Below are 23,336 nucleotides of genomic sequence, written 5' to 3' on the forward strand. Positions count from 1 at the left end.
CTGCATTTTCAAACCTTATCAGCCCTTGCCACGAGCAGTGTTTAGGCCTATTTACCTCTGAATAAGTGTACTGTACAGAACAATACCATCCCCGCCTATCTCTCAGAACAGAAGCCCGCCAAACCTGTAACACCATAGTAAAGGAATTTTAATGTATGTAAGAACTGTATAAAAAGGCTATTGTAAGAACTGTATTTCAGGATTCTATTGCCGCCTCGACCTTGTGTTACTTGTGGTTGCTGAATAAAAGGCTTTTTTTTTTGCCACTCGGCAATTTCGATCCCACAGCTCTAAAAACTGCTTTTCAGATAAAATATCTTCTGGTCTATAGCTGGCACCATTAAGCTTATCTACAAGTATTGCATAGTGTATATAATCAGAGTCTCACTCAAGGGAAAGCTGTTTCTTCTCTTCCAGTATATCCTCTGGGGAGAAGCTAAAAGCTGATAAAGAAGTGGTAGTACCTCTGAAGGAACTTGGGCTACGGATCAGCAAATTCCTGGTAAGTACTACTGTCATATTTTTGGCATCAGTGAGTTTGAATGCAGTCCTACAATGGAATGTGCTTCTGACCGAGAAGGAATAGAAATCTCCATCAGTTGTAATGGTCCAAAATAAAATGAGATTAAGGATATTTGAACCTATTTTCAAGAGCTTGGGAGTTCAAAGTCCACAGTGACCTAAACTAAGGTCATTTGGACTAATTTTTTTCTTTATTGGCAGAGGAGTTTAGTTTGTCTGAGTGTATATTTTTACTGCTCAAAACCAACAGTTATGTAATTAAATTCTATTACATTTGTTTTATCAAAGAATGTGATGTTTTAAAGAAGTTTGAATAATGCACAGCTTGTGTATTTCTCCAATGTTCAGTTGTTCTGATTCTTGGTTAAATCTTGTTGAATAGAGTTTGGATGAACAACAAAGTGTTCAACTATTGCAGTCGTATCTACAAGAGGATTACAGAGGCACACGGAGCTCAATAAAGGTATAACTGTTTTAACTGGGACAGTTAATAGATTAAGCATAGGTTGATGATCCTTTATTTTGTCCACACTCTTTTACAGTTTGTGGCATGCACGTGTGGACAGCTGGTGAGCAGACCCCAGCGTAGGTTGAATGTTAATATCAATATTTTGCAATACAGTAAAAAATCATGAGGAATATGTTATCTTATGAGATAACTATAGTGAGACGTTTTCCCTTAGTCTATAGTTTCTGCAGCCGTACTAACTACCTACCAGCTATTTCTTGTAACTTTGATTTATGTGATGATACTATTGCTTTGAGGTGTGGTTTCATTTTTTTTTTTAAAATGAAGAGATTGAGACAGAGGTACCAAAGGGTCAGTTCCAAGTCAATAAAGTGAACACACTTTATACGTTAAGGCTCTAGATGAAGGAGCTGAGGACATTGGAGAAGTTTGCAAACGATACAAAGATAGGTAGAGGGACATGTAGCACTGAGCAGGCGAGGAGGCTCCGGAAGGATTTGGACAGGTGAGGAGAGTGGGCAAAGAAGTGACGGAGGAAGTACAACATGGGAAAGTATGGGGTCATGAACTTTGATAAGAAGAATAGCGGCATGGACTATTCTCTAAATGGGAAGATAATTCAGAAGTTTGAAGTGCAAAGAAACTTGGGAGTATTAGTCCAGGATTCTATCAAGGTAAACTTGCAGGTTGAGTCAGTAGTTAGGAAGGCAAATGCAATGATAGCATTTATTTTGAGAGGACTTGAATATAAAAGCAGGTTGTATGTCTGAGGCTCTATAAGGCTGTGGTCAGACCACGTTTGGAGTATTGTGCACAGTTTTGGGCCCCCTGGATTGGGTCAGTGGAGGTTAACGAGAATGGTCCCAGGAATGAAAAGCTTAACATATGAGGAAAGTTTGAGGACTTGGTCTGTGGTTTAGAAGGATGGGGGGGAGATCTAATTGAAAAATTACAGAATACTGAATGGCCTGGGAAGATGTTTTCCATTGATAGGAGAGACTAGGAACCGAGAGCACAGACTTAAAATAAAGGGGAGGATCTGTTAGAACAGAGATAAGTAGAAACTTTTTCAGCCAGAGGGTGGGGTATCTATGGAATTTGTTGCCCCAGAAGGCATTGGAGGATAGGTCATTGAGTATATTTAAGACTGAGATAGGTTCTTGAGTACCAAGGGAATCAAGGGTTATGGGGATGAAGTGGGAGAGTGGGGTTGAGAAACCTATCAGCCATGATTGAATGGCGGAGCAGACTTGATGGGCTGAATGTTCTAATTTATGTTCCTATGTCTTATGGTCTTGTGAGGCCTTGGGGTTTGTATTTGGAAGTAAGAGCAATAGAAGCAGCATGGATGAGTGGAGTCAGAACTGGGGTTTTAGTTTAACTTTCAGCAGTTGCTAGGATTTTGGAAGCTGGTTATGGAACCTGCTACATCTTTGTTATTACTAAAAACTTTAGTTCTCTCTGTATGGGACAATCTGTGTTACTGAATTTGCTTTTTCCCATGGTCTGTTTAAGATGTTATTGTATTAGAACAGTTGCTAGTAGTTTAGTAATTAAACAATCTATTATTACCTTTCCCAGTAGAGTTAAAGGTGTACCAATTCTTCTTTCTTTTCTTTGTATTTTAACTAGAGATAAGAATAAAGTGTATTTTGCTTAAATAGTGTGACCAATCGAAATAAATCTGGACCATAGCATCTTACACTTGCCTTTTAATAAGATAAAAGTTAGGGTCTAGGCTATATTCTTGATATATTTACCATGAGTTTGGTCTGATCCATAATATTTGGTCCAGACTTGTGACAATACTGTGGCTTTGAGGTTATTTTGTCATTTTTCTTTTGAAGAGAAGTTGTCAGGCAGAATTTGTATTTTGCATTAGTAGTTACTATGAAAAAGGATATGGAATATATAGAATGTAGGGAAACAGATGGTGACACCTTGCAAAATGTCCATATTACAGAGGAGGAAGTGCTGGATGTCTTGAAACGCATAAAGATGGAGAAATCCCCAGGACCTGATCAGGTGTACCTTGGAACTCTGGGAAGCTAGAGGAGCGATTGCTGGGCCTCTTGCTGAGATATTTGTATCGGAGGACTGGAGGTTGGCTAACATGGTGCCACTGTTTAGGAAGGGTGGTAAGGACAAGCCAAGGAGCTATAGACCAGTGAGCCTGATGTCGGTGGTGGGCAAGTTGTTGGAGGGAATCCTGAGGGACAGGATGTACATGTATTTGGAAAGGCAGGGACTGATTAGGGATAGGAGAAAGTGAGGACTGCAGATGCTGGAGCTCAGAGCTGAAAATGTGTTGCTGGAAAAGCGCAGCAGATCGGGCAGCATCCAAGGAGCAGGAGAATTGACGTTTCAGGCATGAGCCCTTCCTGACCCGCGCTTTTCCAGCAACTGATTAGGGATAGTCAGCATGACTTTCTGCGTGGGAAGTCATGTCTCTCAAACTTGATTGAATTTTTTGAAAAAGTAACAAAAAGGATTGATGAGGGCAGAGCGGTAGATGTGATCTATATGGACATCAGTAAGGCGTTCGACAAAATTTCCCATGGGAGACTGGTTAGCAAGGTTAGATCTCATGGAATACAGGGAGAATTAGCCATTTGGATACAAAACTGGCTCAAAAGTAGAAGAGAGGGTGATGGTGGAGGGTTGTTTTTCAGACTGAAGGCCTGTGACCAGTGGAGTTCCACAAGGATCGGTGCTGGGCCCTCTACTTTTTGTCATTTATATAAATGATTAGGATGTACAGTTAGTAAGAGGTACATAAGAGGTACAGTTAGTAAGTTTGCAGGTGACACCAAAATTGGAGGTATAGTGGACAGCGAAGAGGGTCACCTCAGATTACAACAGGATCTTGACCAGATGGGCCAATGGGCTGAGAAGTGGCAGATGGAGTTTAGTTCAGATAAATGGGAGGTGCTGCATTTTGGGAAAGCAAATCTTAGCAGGACTTATACACTTAATGGTAAAGTCCTAGGGAGTGTTGCTGAACAAAGAGTGTTGCTGCAGGTTCATAGCTCCTTGAAAGTGGAGTCGCAGGTAGATAGGATAGTGAAGAAGGTGCTTGGTATGCTTTCTTTTAATGGTCAGAGTATTGAGTGTGGGAGGTCATGTTGCGGCTGTACAGGACATTGGTTAGGCCACTGTTGGAATATTGCGTGCAATTCTGGTCTCCTACCTGTCGGAAAGATGTTGTGAAACTTGGAAACGTTCAGAAAAGATTTACAAGAATGTTGCCAGGGTTGGAGCTATGGGGAGAGGCTGGGGCTGTTTTCCCTGGAGCATCGGAGGCTGAGGGGTGACCTTATAGAGGTTTACAAAATTATGAGCATGGATAGGATAAATCGACAGTCTTTTCCGTGGGGTCGGGAAATCCAGAGCTAGAGGGCATAGGTTTAGGGTGAGAGGGGAAAGATATAAAAGAGGCCTAAGGGGCAACCTTTTCCACACAGGGTGGTGTGTGTATGGAATGAGCTGCCAGAGGAAGTGGTGGAAGCTGGTACAATTGCAACATTTAAGAGGCATTTGGATGGGTATGTGAATAGGAAAGATCTGGAGGGATATGGGCTGGGTGCTGGCAGGTGAGACCAGATTGGGTTGGGATATCTGGTCGACATGGACGGGTTGGACGGAAGGGTCTGTTTCCATGCTGTACATCTCTATGACTCTGAGTCTAAGTACTGAGCAGTCTGCCAAAACCACGAGAGTAAACAGCTTGTGAGGCCTTGAGTTTTCTTTTTAAATGTTGGAACAATGGAGGCAGCCTGGATGGATGTGATCAGCTCTGTCAACATTTCTAGGTTTTTTTTTAGCTTGAGGTTTAGTTTTAAGCAGTTGTTGTTAAGGGTTTGAAGAAGTAGAAGCTATCTTTTTTCTCTTGCAGTTAGAAGCTGGAGTTTCTCTCTGCCACTGGGCTACCTGAGAGACAAATCTATTTTTCTGAATTCTCCTTTTTTCCAAAGGGGTGTGTTTGTGATATGTTACTAGATTGGAACAGTTAATTAGTGGTAGTTACTGTATCTATTATTCCAAGTTTTCTGGTAAAGTTATTCTGAGTTCTTTTATTTGTATTTTAACTATAGTGATTAAATAAATTGTTTTGCTTAACATTGAGTAGTTTGACCAATTGCATTGCATCTGGAAAACGACAGCTGACATTTGCCTTAAAAAAAAGTTAGGGTCTAGGCTATCTTAAAATATTTTGAGGGGGTCCTGCCTTGTCCATAACACTTGAAACAACCTCCCATTGGCACTATAATTAACTGTTTTGACATGTAGACCATAGACCAACAGTTGAAAGTTAGAATTAGTGTTTGATTCAGTCTTAAATTTCCAATCAAACCACAGCCTTAAAATCACAACCGTGTTTTGCAAAAAGAAACTTCTTGGAATGTTGACATGGGATTTATTCCATATTTGTTTCATTTTTTTTTCTCTTTTTATTTAGGCAGTATTGCAGGATGAGAGGCAGAGCCAGGCCCTGCAGCTGAAGGTACATTATGTTTAAACTTAAAAATAACAACACCTGTCTGCAATTAGTGGGAAGGCTATGATTTAATTCTGAATTTGATCTCTGCCCATTTACTAAACCCCACTGAGTTCTCAAACTGCTGGTGTTGTGGGGAAGTACTAAATGCAAGTTGTGATTCCACACAAAAGGGAGGTAAAAGAAGGTCAGTGTTCTTCGATCAAATGTTCATGTCTCCTTACTGCATGCAGTATGTACTGAAGTAGAAGAGATAAAGGCAGTGTTTCATACTCTGCTTGAAAGATTTAAAATAACAATATTTAATAGAAACATAGAATCCCTACAGTGATTTGGCCCATTTTGGCCCAACAAGTCCACACCGGCCTTCTGAAGAGTACCTCACCTAGACCCATTCCCCTACCCCTATTAATCTACATTTCTCCTGACTAATGGGATCTTGCCTGTGCATCTTTGAAAACTATGGGCAATTTAGCATTGCCAATTCACCTAACCTGCACATCTTTGGACTGTGGGAGGAAACTGGAGCACTCAGAGGAAACCCACACAGACACTGAGAATCTCCAAAATCGACACAGTTCACCTGAGGCTGGAATTGAACCTGGGTCCCTGGCTGCTGCGAGGCAACAGGCAGCGGTGCTGGCCATTTGCTGTTGACGTGTTCCCATTTTGTAGGTTATTCTTCAGTTTTATTTTCCTTTAGCATCTGCACTTATGTTAAAAGTAACATACCGTCTTAGTTGTTTTAATGTTCCTTTTTCCAGTATTCACAATTTGAGTGCTTCCTAAGCAGCATTGTTTTTCATCTAAATCTGGAGCACTATGGATGACATCTGGGTACTGTTTCAGTACTTAAATAAGGAAAGACATCGGAGAAATTGTATCCAATGGTATACAGCAAAGTGGAAATGGATGTAAAAACAGTGTATGGTCACTGTGGTCTGATGTGATGTTATCTGAAATAAATTAATGTTGTTACATAATTTGTTTCAGCTCAGAAGCCAAGAGACATGAGGATAGATAAACCTTTCATTGTGTTTTCTTTGATGTAATAACCTTCTCTGACAGTTGTATTTTCTGATGACCCCTCTGGTCAGTTGTAGCTTCCTCGATTGCAATTACTTAATTGATCTGTAATGGGCAAAATTACTTCTGATTGTTCTTGGGGGTCAGAATTACAAAAGCCAAGCCCCCAAACGTTTGCAAGTTAAATCATTTCTTTTTCCAATATTAAAAAATATTAAACACTCTCTTTCTTGCTTGCTGATTGCAAAATGCTGTGGTTTGGGCTTGTAGTCTTCAAAGAATTTGAGTGGGTGAGTGGTGAAATTGCAGTGCAAAAATACTTGTTTCAGAAAAGTAAAACCAGATTTTGTATTTGATTAGCTTGAAATTGGCTAATGTTTCTTGCAATTGCTATTTTCATTGTTTTTCTTAATTTTGTATTTCTTGCCTTCCTGTGCTCAGATTGCAGAATACTATTATGAAGAAAGATTGTACACGCTGCGCTGTGTTCTGTACCTACTTACATATTTTCAGGATGAACGACACCCTTACAGAGTGAGTTGAATTCATGCAGAAATGGATTGTTCAGGTGAAATTTATATTGCATGACTTAGTGAAAGGTAATTGAGTGATGTTATGCAACCTACTTTAGTTTAGAATTATTCTGTACTGTACTTGTAGTGAGTGTGTAAGAAATCATTGCATAATTTTCATTGCACACTTCAGGGTCACAAAAAATCAATGATTGTGACATCACTGTGAGAAGATATTGACTATGTTAATGACAGCTTATTTATTTCTGTTTTATTCCTCAGGCAGAGTATTCAAAATGTGTGGATAAGTTGGAGAAGGAACTGGTCGCGAATTATCGGCAACAGTTTGAAGAATTGTTCAGAACTGAAGCTCCAACTTGGGAAACACATGGGAATCTTATGGTGTGTAAATCCCTCAATTTTGTACTTTAGTTTTTTAATGCTGTTTACCTCAACTTTTCCCAAACTTTTATTTCCTGTTACTTCACACTTTTTATGACAAAACGTTAGAAACATCACAATTGTGGCTTTTACTTGGCTATTGTCGATTAGTTAAGATAAACTACGTTGCTTCTGCTGTTTTTCTTTCGTATTTTGAAACCCTCTGAGGGTAAATGACTCTAAATTAGAGGAGAGTTGATGTAAAGCTGAATGTAATTATATGGTAATTGTTTTATCACGTTTGTTTATTTTGTTCTATGAAAAAAATCTAACAAGTAAATCTTGTGGTTTAATTCTAATGGTTAAATTGAGTTTGTATTTCTCATTAAATGTAAATGTTAATAGTCCTTTAATAGGATCATAACACAGTAAGTTAAAAGCCGCATTGACTTAAACACTATTTTTCTAAGAAGTCTATACTTTAAGCTACATAACAGAGCTTTCCTTTCACTATTTAAAATGATCTAAAAGTCTCTTGCTTTATGGTTTTAAATATAGTGTCTCTTGTGCATACAATCAATTATTTTGGCACTGCTCCAAAATGATGTTTTTAGCTCACTACTTTTTACCTCTCTATCTCCCTTTCCTCGCCTGATATCTTTTGACCTAAAAGATGCCTTATACCTTCTTCCCGATGAAACAATCTGGACCCCCTCTAACCATTATCAAACCATCCAGATTTGCTGCCAACCGAATTCAGTGGGCCCAGTACTCTCCTTTCATTTTCCCCCATTTTATCCTGATTAGATAATCCCAATCTTGTGAAATCTCAGTTAAATCTCACCTGCGCCAATGGTCCTGTTTCTTGATCAAGCTGCACTCAAGTGGCACAGACCATGTTGTAATACCTCCTTCTGGTGTTTTTTGTAGACAGAGCGCCAAGTGTCTCGATGGTTTGTACAGTGTCTAAAGGAGCAGGCACTAATTTTGGAGATTATCTTCCTATATTATGCCTATTTTGAGATGGGACCAGAAGACCTCCTGGCTTTTGCACGAATATTTAAAGAGCAAGGTTTTGGAACAAGGCAAACAAACAGGCATCTTGTGGATGAAAGCATGGATGGGATGGTTGATCGTATTGGGTGAGTACATGATGAATGCAATGATTGATATGCAAGTGGTTAAATGTGATATGTTGAGATAAGACTATAAGAACTAGTAGCAGAAGCAGACTATTCAGTCCATTGGCATCTTTGATAGTCACTAAGATTGTGGCTGATCAGATGATCCTTAACTACACTTTCCTGCCTTTCCTCAACCCCGGTTCCATTATTGTTTAAAAGTCTGTCTATCTCCACCTGCATTTGCTTAAAGCCCTGTCCAGTAAAGAATTTCACAGCTTCAATGTCCTCTAGGTGAGAGCCCTTAACATCAAGGCTGCATTCAACTGAGTGTGGCATCAAGGAACCTGAGCAAAACTGGAATCTATGGGCATCAGGGGAAATCTCCACTGACTGGAGTCATACCTAACACATAGGTACTTGGTTGTGGTTGTTGGAAGTCCATCATCTCGGCTCCAGGGCAACTCTGCAGCAGTTGCTCAGGTTAGTGTCCTAGGTCCAACCATCAGCTGCTTCATCGATGACCACCTCTCTGTCATAACATCAAAAGAGGAGATATTTGATGATTGCGTAATGTTCAGCATCTTTTGTGATATCTCAGATATTGAAGCAGTCTGTGTTCAGCTGCCACAAGATCTGGACAATATCTAAGTTTGGGCTGACCAGTGGCAAGTAACATTTGTGCCTTACAAAGCTAGGCTATGACCATCACCAGTAAGAGGCAATGTAAAAACTGGTCCTTGACATTGAATGATATTACTATCACTGAATCCCCCACTGTCAACGACCTTGGGGTTACCATTGACCAGAAACTCAACTGGACTCGCCACATAAATACAGTGGCTGCAAGAGCAGATCAGTGGCTAGGAATACTATGGTGAGTAACTCTCCTCCTTACTCTCTAAAATCTGTCCACCATGCACAAGGCAGATGTTAGAAGTGTGATGGAAAATTTCCTACTTGGTGAACCTTCTCTTGACTGCCAATCATACCTGTAAATCTTCCCTTAGATAAGGGGACCAAAACTCTTCGTAGTAATCGAAATGTGGCCTGACTACTGCCTTATATAGTTTGAGCAGGACCTCCCCATTTTTATACTCCAATTCCTTTGAAATGAAGGCCATTAGTCCATTCACCTTCTTTATTACCCACTGAACTTGGATGTTGGCTTTTAGTGATTTGTGAACATGCTGCAGTTTTCTCTAGTCTTTTCCCATTTAAATAATTTTCTGCTCTTGTATTCATCCTTCTGGTAGTGTTGCCTCACTACTTGCTTTCCCACTTATTTTTGTCATATTCAAACTTGGCTATAGTATGTCACTTCCCTTGTTCATCATTGATATTGAACATAGATATAGCGTAAATAATTCTGTGACACTTAAGTTACAGGTTGCTATCCTCTTTATCCAATGTTGTCTTCTAGTCAGTTGATCCTGTATCCATACTGATATACTACCCTGAACATCAGGGCTGTTTCCTCTTAAAGAACCTAATGTATAGCCTGAACATCATCTTCTGGAAATATAAATATATCCTTTAGTTAAATTTATTGGAGCTCTTTGAGATTATCAGTCATGGTTTCTCCTTCATAATGTTGTTCTAACTCTGCTGTATTATATTGTGTATTTCTAAAGACTATTATTACAATTGCAGAAGGTACCATTTGATAAATAATAAAATTTGCACCATATTCAATCGTTTGTCATTGAATCTTTCAAAATCTATGTAACATTACTACATTGTAGCACTTTTTTGTGGGGGTGGGGAAAAGGTGTCAGTGATGAGTTGAAGGTTTAGTTTAATAGATTAGATTACATTACATTACACTACAGTGTGGAAACAGGCCCTTCGGCCCAACAAGTCCACACCGCCCCGCCGAAGCGCAACCCACCCATACCCCTACATTTACCCCTTACCTAACACTAGGGGCAATTTAGCATGGTCAATTCACCTAACCTGCACATCTTTGTGACTGTGGGAGGAAACCGGAGTACCCGGAGGAAACCCATGCAGACACGGGGAGAACGTGCAAACTCCACACAGTCAGTTGCCTGAGGCGGGAAATGAACCCGGGTCTCTGGCGCTGTGAGGCAGCAGTGCTAACCACTGTGCCACCGTGCCGCCCAGCTGTTCAAGACTTCAGAGTAGGTTTTCAATGTAGGTATTCTGATGGCCAGATTGTTGCCGGAACTGTGGACTGGAGTTGTGTGTTGACAGCATGCCAAATCTTTAATGTCGATGACTTTGTGGCAAGTTGACTCATTTGAACTTTAGTTACCCAAGAAAAGTTAGACAAATCTTGATTCCACCGCTGCAATGCAAAATAGTGTTTATTAGTGTGCTTACAGTTTTTCAGATTACATGCTTCATTTTTTTAAACTTAATAATAAATTGACTTTAAACTTCATACAAATATTAAAGTGGACTTCAACTGAGAGAAATGTGAAATGCAAGAACTGCTAGAGCAGAAATAAATGAAACAAATGTATACAGGGGAACCTTGATTATCTGCACATGATGGGTGGGCACTATTTCGTTTGGATAATCGATTATTCGAGTTTTTAAAGTCTGCTCCTCGTTCAGGAGACTGCAGCAGCGCACAGTGCATGAGGCCCTGCGCTGTCAGACTCTGCCCCCAACACTGCCCCCTGCCTGCAACACCTCTCACCGCCCCGCCTCCAACACAGTGCAGCACCTTTCCAACCTTTCAAATACTGCCACCCTGCCCCACTCTCAACCCCTGTCTAACACTGCCCCCCCGCCCCCAAACACTACCCCCACGTGTAGCATGTATGCCAGTAAGGTACCATGCTCAAGCTAAGTACACCCACATATACTTGCAAGGCTTCTTCTGAAAAGATCCCTGATTAATAGGGTTATCAGAGTTAGCTTTGTTGTGCAGATGAAATCAGGAAGCATTGATACTTGAGAAATCTGGACTTGGTTGAGTAGTTCTTGTTCTCATGGAAAATTATATCTCATTTATTGTCTCTAGGGCAAGGAATTAATTAACAGCTCATGTCTGGGCAGCCAATATATTCAGCTGTACTCTGTGCTGAAATAATTGCGTGATGAAACTGACCTAATCTTAAGTTTTGTATCAGATGCTGGTTGTAGTGCAATAATAAATATTGCAATTTTTATAATGTTGTGAACTCAGAACTTTTTTTATAATATATTTTTATTGAGAAAAAATAGATTTCTTTTTATTATTATAAGTACAAAACCATGCAATTCAAAACAGTACAAAAATAAACCCAAATAATAAAAACCAATCCCCAACCCACCCTCCTGTACAAATGTATAAACATATATAGAAAAATATAAAATTTAAAAAAAAACCTAACTAGCTATTTAACTAAATAAATAAATAACCAACAACAAACAATTAGTAATAACTCAACCCAGCCAAACAAAACACTCATACATTCACAGTTCCTCCTCTGGATGTTGAACTCGTGAAACACAATTGTTACCGTTATATAAAAGCCCTTGTTAGTGTGGCAGATAAATCTGTGTCCAGGTATTTCAAAAAGGACTGCAATGTCTTCTAAAAATTCTCTGTTTTGTGCTGTACCATATTTGTGAGAAAATCCAGGGGAATATGCTCCATAAGTCTTCCGCCAATCCGACAGGCCTGGGGGTTTTTCGGATATCCAGCCTAACAAGCTATTCTTTCTTGCGCAGAACGTGAGAATATTGAAAAGTTTTTTCTTATGCACGTCTGCAGGAAATGCAATGGGTAGGCCCAAAAGGAGAGAGATAGGGTCCTTCTCCACCCTTACACCCAAAATCCTCTCCATTGCACCTGCCACAGCATTCCAATATATTTGAAGCCTATTGCGAGACCAAAGACAATGGGTAAGAGTGCCCATGCAGACCTTGCATTTAGGACATACTGAAGATACCACTGGTTTAAATTTTGACAAACGGTCTGGAGCCAAGTGGACTCTGTGGAGTTTCTTCAACTGTAAAACATGGGTCCTATTGCAAATTGATATCTTCCTTGCATTCTCCCAAATATCCTCCCATGCTTCTGAGAAAACTTCAACACCCAGCTCTCTTTCCCACATCTTGCAGAGTCGATCAGACTTATCTGAGGTGGAACCCCCCAACTGATGATATAAAGTACTGACAGAGAATGTACTCTAAGCCCTTAGTACCCCCCCTCTCCCCATGTCAGATTTGCAGGGATCAGTCAAAAGTGTGGTTTTTTTTTAATAAAACCCCTAACTTGAAAAAAACGAAAGAGGTCTCTATTAGACAACTCGTACTAACTGATCGAAGGACATCATTATGTCTCCCTCAAATAAATGGCCCGTGCAAGACACACCCCTAGGTGCCCAACGTTTAAATCTAGAATCTACCATACCCGGTTGAAAACCTGGCATATCCACTAAAGGTGTAAACAAAGATGTTTTGCCAATATTGCCTTCCCTCTGCTGAATTGTCCTTCATGCTTTAATAGTATTGATAACTATTAGGTTATGGCAATATTCCCTAACTGTCCTCATCTTGTCCAAAAACAGCAAACTGGTAAGGGGCACCTTGCCTGGGAGGCGTCGAATATCTAGCCACATTGAAAGAGGTTCCCCACAAACCCAATCACTCACTTAGGTCAAAAGTTGGCTTAATTGGTAATTTTTAATGTCTGGAAGGTCTACTGTCCCCAGTCTGAGGCAACTGTAGTTTTGTTAATTTAATGATGGGCCGCTTACGATGCCAAATAAAGGAGCTGAACCAGCCGTTCAGTCTCCTGTGTGTTTGTTTGTTGAAAATCAGGGGAAGCATCCGTATAGAGTGTAGCAAACAAGGGAGAATATTCATCTGAATAAGCGCTATCCAACCCAACCACTAGACTGGAAGTGCCTCCCATCTTTGAAGATCTTGTTTAATTTTCCCAAATAATTGAATAAATTAGCTTTAAACAGAAAATCCAGAATTGGAGTGATGAATGTGCCCAAATACACACAGCCCCCCCCTCCCCTGTGACCACCTAAATGGGAATCTGTAGTCACCCTCAAGAGCCAGCTCCTTCGTAAGACCACCCATAGGCATAGCCTCTGATTTAGCAAAATTGGACTTATACCCTGAAAAAGCGCCAACCGTGTGAATGTATTGTATCAGGCGAGGCACTGAAACTGCTGGATTTGTCAAATAAATTAGGACATCGTATGCATACAGTGAGATCTTATGTAATTTTGATCCCACTTCTGGAGTTGATATATTGGGATCCCCACGAATGGCCTTCGCCAATGGTTAAATCACCAATGTAAAAAGCAAAATTCCTTGATCGTACCCCATTGGTAATGACCACCACGAGAGGTACACCATAGAGAACCGTTACCCATTTTATGAAAACTTCGTCCAAACCAAACCGCTTTAGAGTATAGAAAACGTAATGCCACTCAGCCCGGTCAAATGCCTTCTCTGCATCTAAAGAAATCACCTATCCCTGTATTGACTGCTGTTGGCATGCTTGAATTACGTTTAGCAGCCTCTTAACATTATTGGAGGATCTACGACCCTTTATAAAGCCCGTCTGATCCTCTTTAATAATAGAGGGTAGCACAGTCACCAGCCTTAATGCAAGAGCCTTAGAGAGGATCTGAAAGTCCTCATTTAAGAGCGAGATGGGCCTATATGAAGCACAGTCTTCCGGGTCCTTCCCTTTTTTTTCAAGGATAAGTGAAATATTGGCCTCTCTGAAATGCTGGGGGACAATCATGACTGTATGAGTCATCAAACATATTCAGCAACGGGCCTGAGAGTATACTTATAAATTCTTTATAGAATTCACTGGGAGGTCCGTGAGGACCGGGTGCCTTTCCACTCTGAAACTGCGTCACAGCGACCTGCACTACTTGCTCTGACAATGGGGCGTTGAGAAAGGACTGTTGTGAGGGAGTCACACCCAGAAGCTTCAGATCTCTTTTTTAAAAAAAAAAAATTCCATTTTGCACCCCCCCCCACCCGTGAGCACGGAATTTAGTGCGGACCGCAGTGCCATAATCCTCTGTAGTTTGACCAATGAGGGTCTGTCAAAGTAGGCCTTCTCGGCTGCCTTCAATTGTGCTTCATGGAGACGTTGCTGCTCACCCTTCTGCTGCTTCCTACTGGTGGAATATGAAATAACTAACCCCCAGTATAGGCTTTGGCAGTTTCCCAGAGCACGGATGAACTATCAACTGAGCCTATGTTGATGTCTAGGAACGCCCGTAATTCCCTAGAGAAATACTCCACAAACTTACTATCCATGAGGATAAAGGGATCCATTCACCAGTACCTTGAACCCACTGTAACATCCTTAGTCTTAACCATAAGGTACACTGGAGCATGATCAGAGATGGTAATATTACCAATCGTACAAGATGCCACCCGATTCCGGGTTACCGCAGGGGTCAGAAAAAAAATCAATCCTTGTGTGACATCTGTGCGGATTGGAGAAAAACGTGAAATCCCTACCTGTAAGGTGGAATTGCCTTCAGATGTCGTCCAACACCAATTCCCCACACAGACCCACTAATTGTTTAGTTTGTGTAAAGGGTAGCGAGGGACCTTTGGATAACCTGTCCACTGTGGGATCTGAGACAGTTAAAGTGACCCCTATAATGATGTGCCAGGACTCGAGACTTATCAATTTAGAAAAAGCATCTACCAAAAATTTAAGGGGATAAGCTGGAGGACAATAAACATTTAAAACACTGTATTCTTTCCCATTTATCAAGGCTTTAACAATTACAAACCTCTCGGAAGTGTCTTTTCTTCATTTCCAACAATTTAAATGGGAGATTTTTCCTAACCAATATGGCCACTCCCCTACTTGTATTAAATGATGAAAAATAAACTGTCAAAGCCATTCTGCTGTAATTTCAGATGCTCCTTGTCATCCAACTGTGTCTCCTATAACAAAGCAATATCCACCTCCTTTCTAAGACTCGAGTACCTACTTCCTCTTAATTGGTGAGTGATTTCCCTTGATATTCCAGGTACACCATTTAATCAAATCATTGGCCATAATTTTCAGCAATTACGTTTAAATTCCAGAGAGGAGGAACCCGAACCACAAACTGCTGAGCCTTAGTGTCACACGATCCACCGAATATAAAAACGACATAAACTAAAACCACTACATTTAACAAACCTACAAAATTATTAAAAATAAAAAACAACAAAAAACAGACCAACATATAAAGTGCCAACAGTGCTGAGTAGGGGAACTCACCCCCTGCCCGGAGGGGGCAACTACCCATCCCGAACTACCCATAAGTAGGCATCTAACTATCCCAACCACCTTCACTTCTCCTAGCTAGAGTCGCACTACAAACACCAGCTGAAAAGAATAAACACTCCATAGAATATCGATCTGAATAAAAAAAGTTCTTTTATATATTAAAAAAAGGGGAAGTAAATACCCCATCCATCCCTTGATCTGTCCTAACTTAGAAATTGAAAATGTGCATCATAACCATAGCCAGACATAGTTTAAACCAAATTGTTATCAATAGAGGAAAAAAAGGAAAAATATAACTCCAACCGGGTTTCCTCCATTTCTTTTATAAAGTGATAATCACATACCCAAGCAACACTATTTATACATCCTGCAATTGTTCAAATTAGGTTAGTTTGTCCACAAAGTCTCTTGCCTTCTCTGTGTCAAAGAGATGCATGGATCCATCTAAGGTGATCCGAAGAACTGCCATATATCTGAGTACTGAATCCCAAGCTCCCTTAGTCTCCTCTCGGAACCATCATAAGATTTTCATTTCTGGATCACCGCCGCTGAAAAGTCCTGAAAATACATGATCTTCGAGCCCTTGTAAATTAGGGCCTTTGGATCCTTCCCCTGGACTCTGAAAGCCTCCATGACACACTCCTTATCCCGGTAATGATGGAACAGCATCAGGAGAGGACGAGGATGTTGACCCAGACCCGATCTCCGTGCTGCAACCCGATGAGCCCTCTCTATCTTCAATCCTCTTGTGCCAGTCTCCAAGTCAAGGAATTTCGGAAGCCAATCCTCAACAAATTCCAAGACTGCTCACCTTCCTTAGCCTCTGGAAGACCGATGATCCGAATGTTATTTCTCCTGCCCCTGTTTTCAAGAGCATCCACTTAGTCACGCAAATTACGGACCTGCGTCTTCAGGCCCAGCCTCTGATACTCCTTTTTTCGGCATCTCTGGACGGCTGAAAATAAAGATAAGTTAATTTTTAGATGTTTCTTGGGATTCCAGGATCTTTTCCAGAGTCCCAAGAAATCCCGATGACCTAGGTTGGGGCGGGTTAAAGGACCGTCCTGCTCCTGCTGCGATGCGAAGCTCTGCATTGCGATCTTCTCAGACCGTCGTCATCTTAGATCTCCCGAACTCAGAACTTTAATGCAATTTGTTAATGTTGCTACTGTTTAAATTTTACTTTTAAATATGCTTCTAAATTATAGACCAACATAAGATTCCCACTATGTGACGACGAGGTGGGCACAAGGAGGCTTCATTTTTTTGTGAGGAAACATCAAGCTAGTCCTCTTTTCTGGGTAATGTTACTGTCATAAGTGATATATTCTCCTGTTGGTTTGACGGATGAGCGTTCAGCAAGCAAAGCAGGGGAGAGGAAGATGGGTTTTTGATCTAACTGATGTTCTCTCATATGAGATTAGACCAAGTCTTGAAGCCAAGTCTCAGTATAGATTTCAAATATTGCTCATGAAACCAGCATTGGAGTGTTGGATACTGGCGTTCGTTTTTTGTTGTTTTCACTTTCATTTGTTCGATGGGTGCAGATATTGCTGAAGTGGCCAGCGTTTATTTCCCGTCCTTAACTGACCTTGAATTGAGTAGCTTGCTAAGCTATTCGGAGGACATTTCAAAGTCAACTACATGGTTCTGGATCTGGAGTCTATACACAGGGGAACCTCGATTATCCGAAGGACGTGGGCAGGGAGTAGTTTTGTTCGGTTAACCGAATGGCAGATAACATAGTTTAGCCAAGCATCAGGACCTTGCGAATGTTGGATAATCCAACATTCGGGTAATCGAATGCTGGACAATCGCGGTTCCTCTGTATAGACTTGATAATGATGACAGATTTCCTTCCCTTGAGGACGTTCATGAGCAAATAGCATTTTGCAACAATTGATATCGTGGCCATTGCAGAGACCAGCTTTGTTCTAAACTTAAGTAAATTTGAATACGACCAGTTGTTTAGTCCCAAGGCATTATCCTCTTTCTCTTGTAAAAGCAGTGATATTGTCACTCTGCCACGTCTGCCCCCACCCCCTATCTGTACTGAAGGCAATTGACTCCTTTGTTCTGTAAATGTCAAAAATACTCTATTTGGTCCTGTCATGGTTCTTTTCACCATGTATTGAGATCTAAATTTGCAACATTTGAGGTTGACTTTAAGATTGATTTTATATCTCACTTCAGTGTGCGTGTTCGAATACTTAGCTCCCTGTTAAGCAGTGAGCTCTAAGCATAGTGTTGATGCCAGGTACACCGCACTACACAAGCTTCGGTTATGGGAATTTTGTCCTCTCACTTGATGTTGCCACTGGATCTCAGACAGTTAAGATTTATCACCTAGCTATTGTGCCATTTATAAAACTGGCAAATTACATGTTCATCTTTTCAGGGCAGCCATATTTATACAGTACTGTCCTCCATTCCAGTTTGCAGTTTCAAAAGCCTTGGTAAGGTCAATTTGCAGGATTGCTTGACTTTGGTGTGCTGCAAAAATCATGACTACTGTTTTATGATCTTCACTGAAGCTACACTGATTCAGAGAAAGCAGTCAATGAGGAGAGTGACAATCCAATTATAAATTAACCCATGCAATGATTCTTCCTGCTATTGAATGGGCCATTCCATTGATTATCACAAACGTAATTTCTTCCATTCCATATATGAAGTTATCGAGGAATCTTTATAATGTTGGGAACCAGCATCCTGTTTTCAGATTAGACCAGAGAAACTGGTGAGTCTCCTAACTATGTGAATCTTTCCATATTTAAATGCTTTACCTGGGATACTATCTACTGCCAGCACCTTTCTGCATGAAGTTATGACCTTCGTCACTTGTGCATCAGAAGGATGGAGGCCAAGCTTTTCCATACTGTGGTGCTGTGGAGATGATTCTGGTATCATTGTGGATTGTAGGTTCATGTTTTAAGTCCTCTGCTCACAAAGAGAGTCTTGTGCCTCTTTCTTCCCCTTTTGACCTGCAGAATGTGATTTGCAAGATTATATTTGACATTCACGGCCTGTGATTTCTTGTCACATATATAAGGTATGTGAGCATTTGTGCACTTTTAGTTTATGTCTTGGTCATTACTTTCTATTCCGTCTTGGTGCTTCTGTTTAATATCTCATGCTGTGCTGTAAGGACCATTTTAAAATTTTTTCCAGTTGCAATCTGGCATATCAGCAATTTCTGTGGTCGGTTTGTGTTCCAGTTCTTGTATCTTGAACTGTTCTTAAAAACATGGCCAAACTTCCTTTTGTAGCTTGATGTTGCAGATATTGTGCATGGAAGGCCACGTTTCGATTTATAGGGTGCAAAGGTTAATTGGAGTAGCTCTTAAGACAAATACTTGAGAAATCTTTGGTGATTAACAAATGATACTGCCCAGCTTGATTTCTGATGAGTTGGTTGCAAATATTCTACATCTCCAGGGTTCCTCATTTAGCATTGTGGCCTCTGTCCTCACCAACTACTTGTACTGGCTCAAATTTTGATGTAAGTAATCGTCTATTTAAACAGTATCCAGTTCACATGCAGAGTTGGGTGCTTTGTGTTTATGTTGCTGCACTTGAACTAATTTTTGATGCCTTCAGAAGTAGGAGGAAAGTTAAGCAGAAAAAACCTTCAACTTTTAAAAGATCACACAATGTACATTTTGAATATTTGTTACGTTTTCTGTGGAAATTTTAATGAGGGAATTTGAAAAGTTTAAATATTACAAGGATAGTTTCTGTCTAATAAAATGTATCATTTCTTGTCATGGAGATGCTTTATCCATTCTTCCATGATATTCAAACATACATACTTTTCTCTTCAGGTATTTCAGCGCATTGATCCTGGTGGAAGGAATGGATATAGATTTCCTACATAAATGCGCTCTCGAGGAGCGAGTAGAACAGCATCAGTTTGCTAATGCTCGGGAAATTTGCCAGGTAACTTTTTCTTCTTTTCTGATTGAAATATTACATGTTAAGTATAGTGTAATGGAGGAGGAATAGAATAGACCAGCAAAATTCTGTTGTCAGCATGGTTAATTTAATTTAATTCAGCGGCTCATTGTATTGCTTGTAGACTACAGTCCAATATTTTGAAACAATGATACGTGGAGTCTGTGATTAATGTCGTCTGTTTTGCTTTAGTATTGTAAGATTATTAGGACCTAGAGTCTCATTGAGCATGGCAAGATTTATTTTTACTCCATTCACTGTAGTACATGACCTGAATCCCTCCCCCTCCTGGTATTGAGGCCATTCTCTTTCCAGTCTCCAACATGCAGTCTCTCTATAGTTTTTTGGTCTGTACCTCCTGACTGACAAAGTGCTGGCCGTGTACATGTATATTATGTCGCTCTCTCTACACATATGTGGGCGAACACGGGCACACAGTTGGAACCACATGGTTTTGTATCCCAAACTGCTGGAACAATATGGGAACTGGTGAACTCTCAATGAAACACAATTGGCATCACCTTCTGTCCTGAAACACCGACAAAGCCCCTAGGCTACACATGGCTTTGATCTGCCATAGGAACATCTGATCCCAGCCAGTGAGAGAAAATGTTGCAGAGTCCAACCTCCACTGTTACCCTGTTGGCCTGGAGCTGTAGGGAAGAAAGCCAAGGTCCTGCTGATAGTCAAGAGGAGCAGCCCCCACCAAACAGGGGCCTGAGCAGACCCTGAAAGTGTTGGCAGCCAACAAAAAGGGGGCACAAATCCATGCCAGAATCAAGCAAAGACCTCAGTAGGTGTCCCGAAACTCAGTGAGCAACTATCTCCCAGCTTAGAATCAGACAACAGTGCCTTGAATTCATTCTTGGAGGGTCCACTGCAGGCATTTGTGTAAAAAGAATGTATATTTCTTCTATGTTCAATTTATTTCATTTAAGTATTTCATTTACCAATTTGAGTTACTGTAGTTCAACCTAAAGGGTGTGAATGAAATGTTTGTGTTTTTCTTTTTGCCAAAGTCCAGTACTAATAGCGATTCCAAAAGGAATCAGTGCATCACTTAATGTTGCAATTTTCAGGAACGCAACCTGAGTTTTTTGAGGACTTTTCTGTATTTGTCAACTTTGACTTGCATTCAGGTGATTGTTCAATGAAAGTCAGTTTCTCTATTTGAAGTGTTAGATGCTGATGTTGTGCAAAGTCAGAAGTCGCACGACACCAGGTTATAGTTCAACAGGTTTTCTTGAAATCACAAGCGTTTGGAGCACTTCTCCTTTCAGGTGAGAGTTCTTAAAGCTTGTGATTTCAAATAAACCTGTTGGATTATAACCTGATGTTTTTGTGACTTCTGACTTTGTTCACCTCAGTCCAACACTGGCACCTCCACATCATGATTTTGTGCGAGAGTAATCTTCCTGACATGGTGTGAGTTTGCCTTAATGGAATATTTGGGTATTTTTAAAAACCATTTACAGTAGTTTATATTCTTAATTGTGAAGTTATCAATTGGATTTTCCAATGCTTTTCTCTAAAGCTGACCAAAATGTATAAGAAATCTTTTTTAAAAATATTTAGGTTTAAAAACAGGTTTGCTGACTGACCATTTTGGTTGCAAATGGTTTGTGGGAAATTCTCTAAATCAGAGTTGAACATTTTGTCAGATTTACACAATCCATCTATTCATTTGTTCCAAAAACATTTTTTGTTTCATTTTTTTTTCTTTCTGTGGTAGTTATATGATGGATGCTATATAGAGTCATCATACAATTTGAAACCAGGCCTTTCAGCCTAACAAGTACACACTGACCATGTTCCCAAACTAAACTCGTTCCACTTGCCTGTGTCTGTCCCTCAAACCTTTCCTACTCATGTATTAATCCAAATGTGTTTTAAATTTTGTAACTGTACCTGCATCCACCACTTTATGGTAGAGGAATAGCTTTTTTAGAAGATGTGAAGAGCCTACTGTACTCAATGTCCTATATTTTGCAAGAGTTGAAAATTGCTTTTCAGTGGATTGATTTTCATTCCTCTATCATTGACCTGATCTATATGTTGTAAATTATCTGATATCACGTGACAAAATCAGTGTTTAGCTGTTGTTTTCAGTTCTGTGATATCCATGCCATACAGTGATAATACTTTTATTCATAATAAGAGTCTTACAAATTTTTTGTGCAATTTATTTCTTCCTTAAAGGAGATGGACAAGTTGCTGCTGACATTAGGGGACATACCACATCATGCACAGGTGCTGCTGTCTTGGGCTTTGTTGCGCCATACGCTGAACCTGGATGAATCAACTCCTGTGATCAGGCGCTTGGGAAGCACTGCTATTCAGCAGAATGTGTTCCAATTTATGACACAGATGCTTAAGACGCTTGGCAGCGGGGGAAACAATGTGAGTGCAGTAGCATGGGAAAGTAATCTAATACAATGTTTAATGAAGCTTGTGTGACCACTATTTAAAATTGAGGATATGGTTAGTTTACCAAATTATGTTCCAGAGCTGGTGGATTCATTTACCACCTGCCCTTATCCTATTCAACTTAAGAATTGTCATTTTTGCATCATTCCATTTCAGCCATGTCAATATGGGGTATACCCAGTTGAAAATAAGATTGCAGTCCCAATCTGTAGAGACAATGATGAATTAGAAAAACAAATGACCGGTAGTCACCTATGGGGCCCAGTAGTCAGGTGAAAGAAATTAAGGACACAAGAAGACAAGAATTGGAGAACCATGAATAATATGTGTTTTTCTGAATGTGATTCAAAAAAGCATTTTGGAAAAGCAAATCAGAGCAGGACTTAAACACTTAATGGTAAGGTCCTAGGGTGTGTTGCTGAACAAAGAGACCTTGGAGTGCAGGTTCATAGCTCCTTGAAAGTAGAGTCGCAGGTAGCTTGGATAGTGAAGAAGGCATTTGGTGTGCTTTCTTTTATTGGTCAGACTATTGAATATAGGAGTTGGGAGGTCATGTTGCAGCTGTACAGGACATTGGTTAGACCACTTTTGGAATATTGTGCGCAATTCTGGTCTGTCTTTTGGAAGGGTTTTGTGAAACATGAAAGAGTTCAGAAAAGACTTACAAGGATGTTGCTAGGGTTGGAGGATTTGAGCTCAAATCAGAGGCTGAATAGGCTGGGACTTTTTCCCCTGGAGTGTTGGAGGCTGAGGGGTGACCTTATAGAGGTTTATAAAATCATGAGGGACATGGATAGGATAAATAGACAAAGTCTTTGCCCTGGGGTGGGGGCAGTGCAGAACTAGAGGGCATAGGTTTAGGGTGAGAGAAAATATATAAGAGACCTAAGGGACATCTTTTTCAGGCAGAAGGTGGGTGTGTACGGAATGAGCTGCGAGAGGAAGTGGCGAAGGCTGGTACGATCGCAGCATTTAAAAGACATCAGGATGGATATATGAATAAGAACGTTTGAGGGGGATATGGGCCAAGTGCTGGCAAATGGGACTAGAATGGGTTGGGATATCTGGTCGACATGGATGAGTTGGACCATAGGTTCTGTTTTCGTGCTGTACATCTTTGACTGTAAGTAGGGATGATGCAATGAGAGAATATTGTTGGAAATGGACATTTTATTGTTTCTAAAGATAACCA

The 23,336-nt window shown here is 40.4% G+C and overlaps 1 protein-coding gene across 1 annotated transcript in view; it reads left to right on the plus strand.

The window, feature by feature from the left end:
• nup188 (nucleoporin 188) overlaps window positions 1-23,336 on the plus strand; it is a 100,690-nt gene that overhangs the window by 8,002 nt on the left and 69,352 nt on the right. The window contains exons 4-11 of the mRNA XM_043720361.2: window positions 418-502; window positions 905-985; window positions 5,451-5,495; window positions 6,957-7,049; window positions 7,310-7,429; window positions 8,339-8,550; window positions 19,588-19,702; window positions 21,917-22,117. Of these exons, the coding sequence (XP_043576296.1) occupies window positions 418-502; window positions 905-985; window positions 5,451-5,495; window positions 6,957-7,049; window positions 7,310-7,429; window positions 8,339-8,550; window positions 19,588-19,702; window positions 21,917-22,117 (952 nt within the window). The remainder of the gene's footprint in view (window positions 1-417; window positions 503-904; window positions 986-5,450; window positions 5,496-6,956; window positions 7,050-7,309; window positions 7,430-8,338; window positions 8,551-19,587; window positions 19,703-21,916; window positions 22,118-23,336) is intronic.

This window comes from Chiloscyllium plagiosum, unplaced genomic scaffold (assembly GCF_037043375.1).
Source record: "Chiloscyllium plagiosum isolate Xiang-an unplaced genomic scaffold, Cpla_swu_hap1 HiC_scaffold_21, whole genome shotgun sequence".
Taxonomy (NCBI): domain Eukaryota; kingdom Metazoa; phylum Chordata; class Chondrichthyes; order Orectolobiformes; family Hemiscylliidae; genus Chiloscyllium; species Chiloscyllium plagiosum.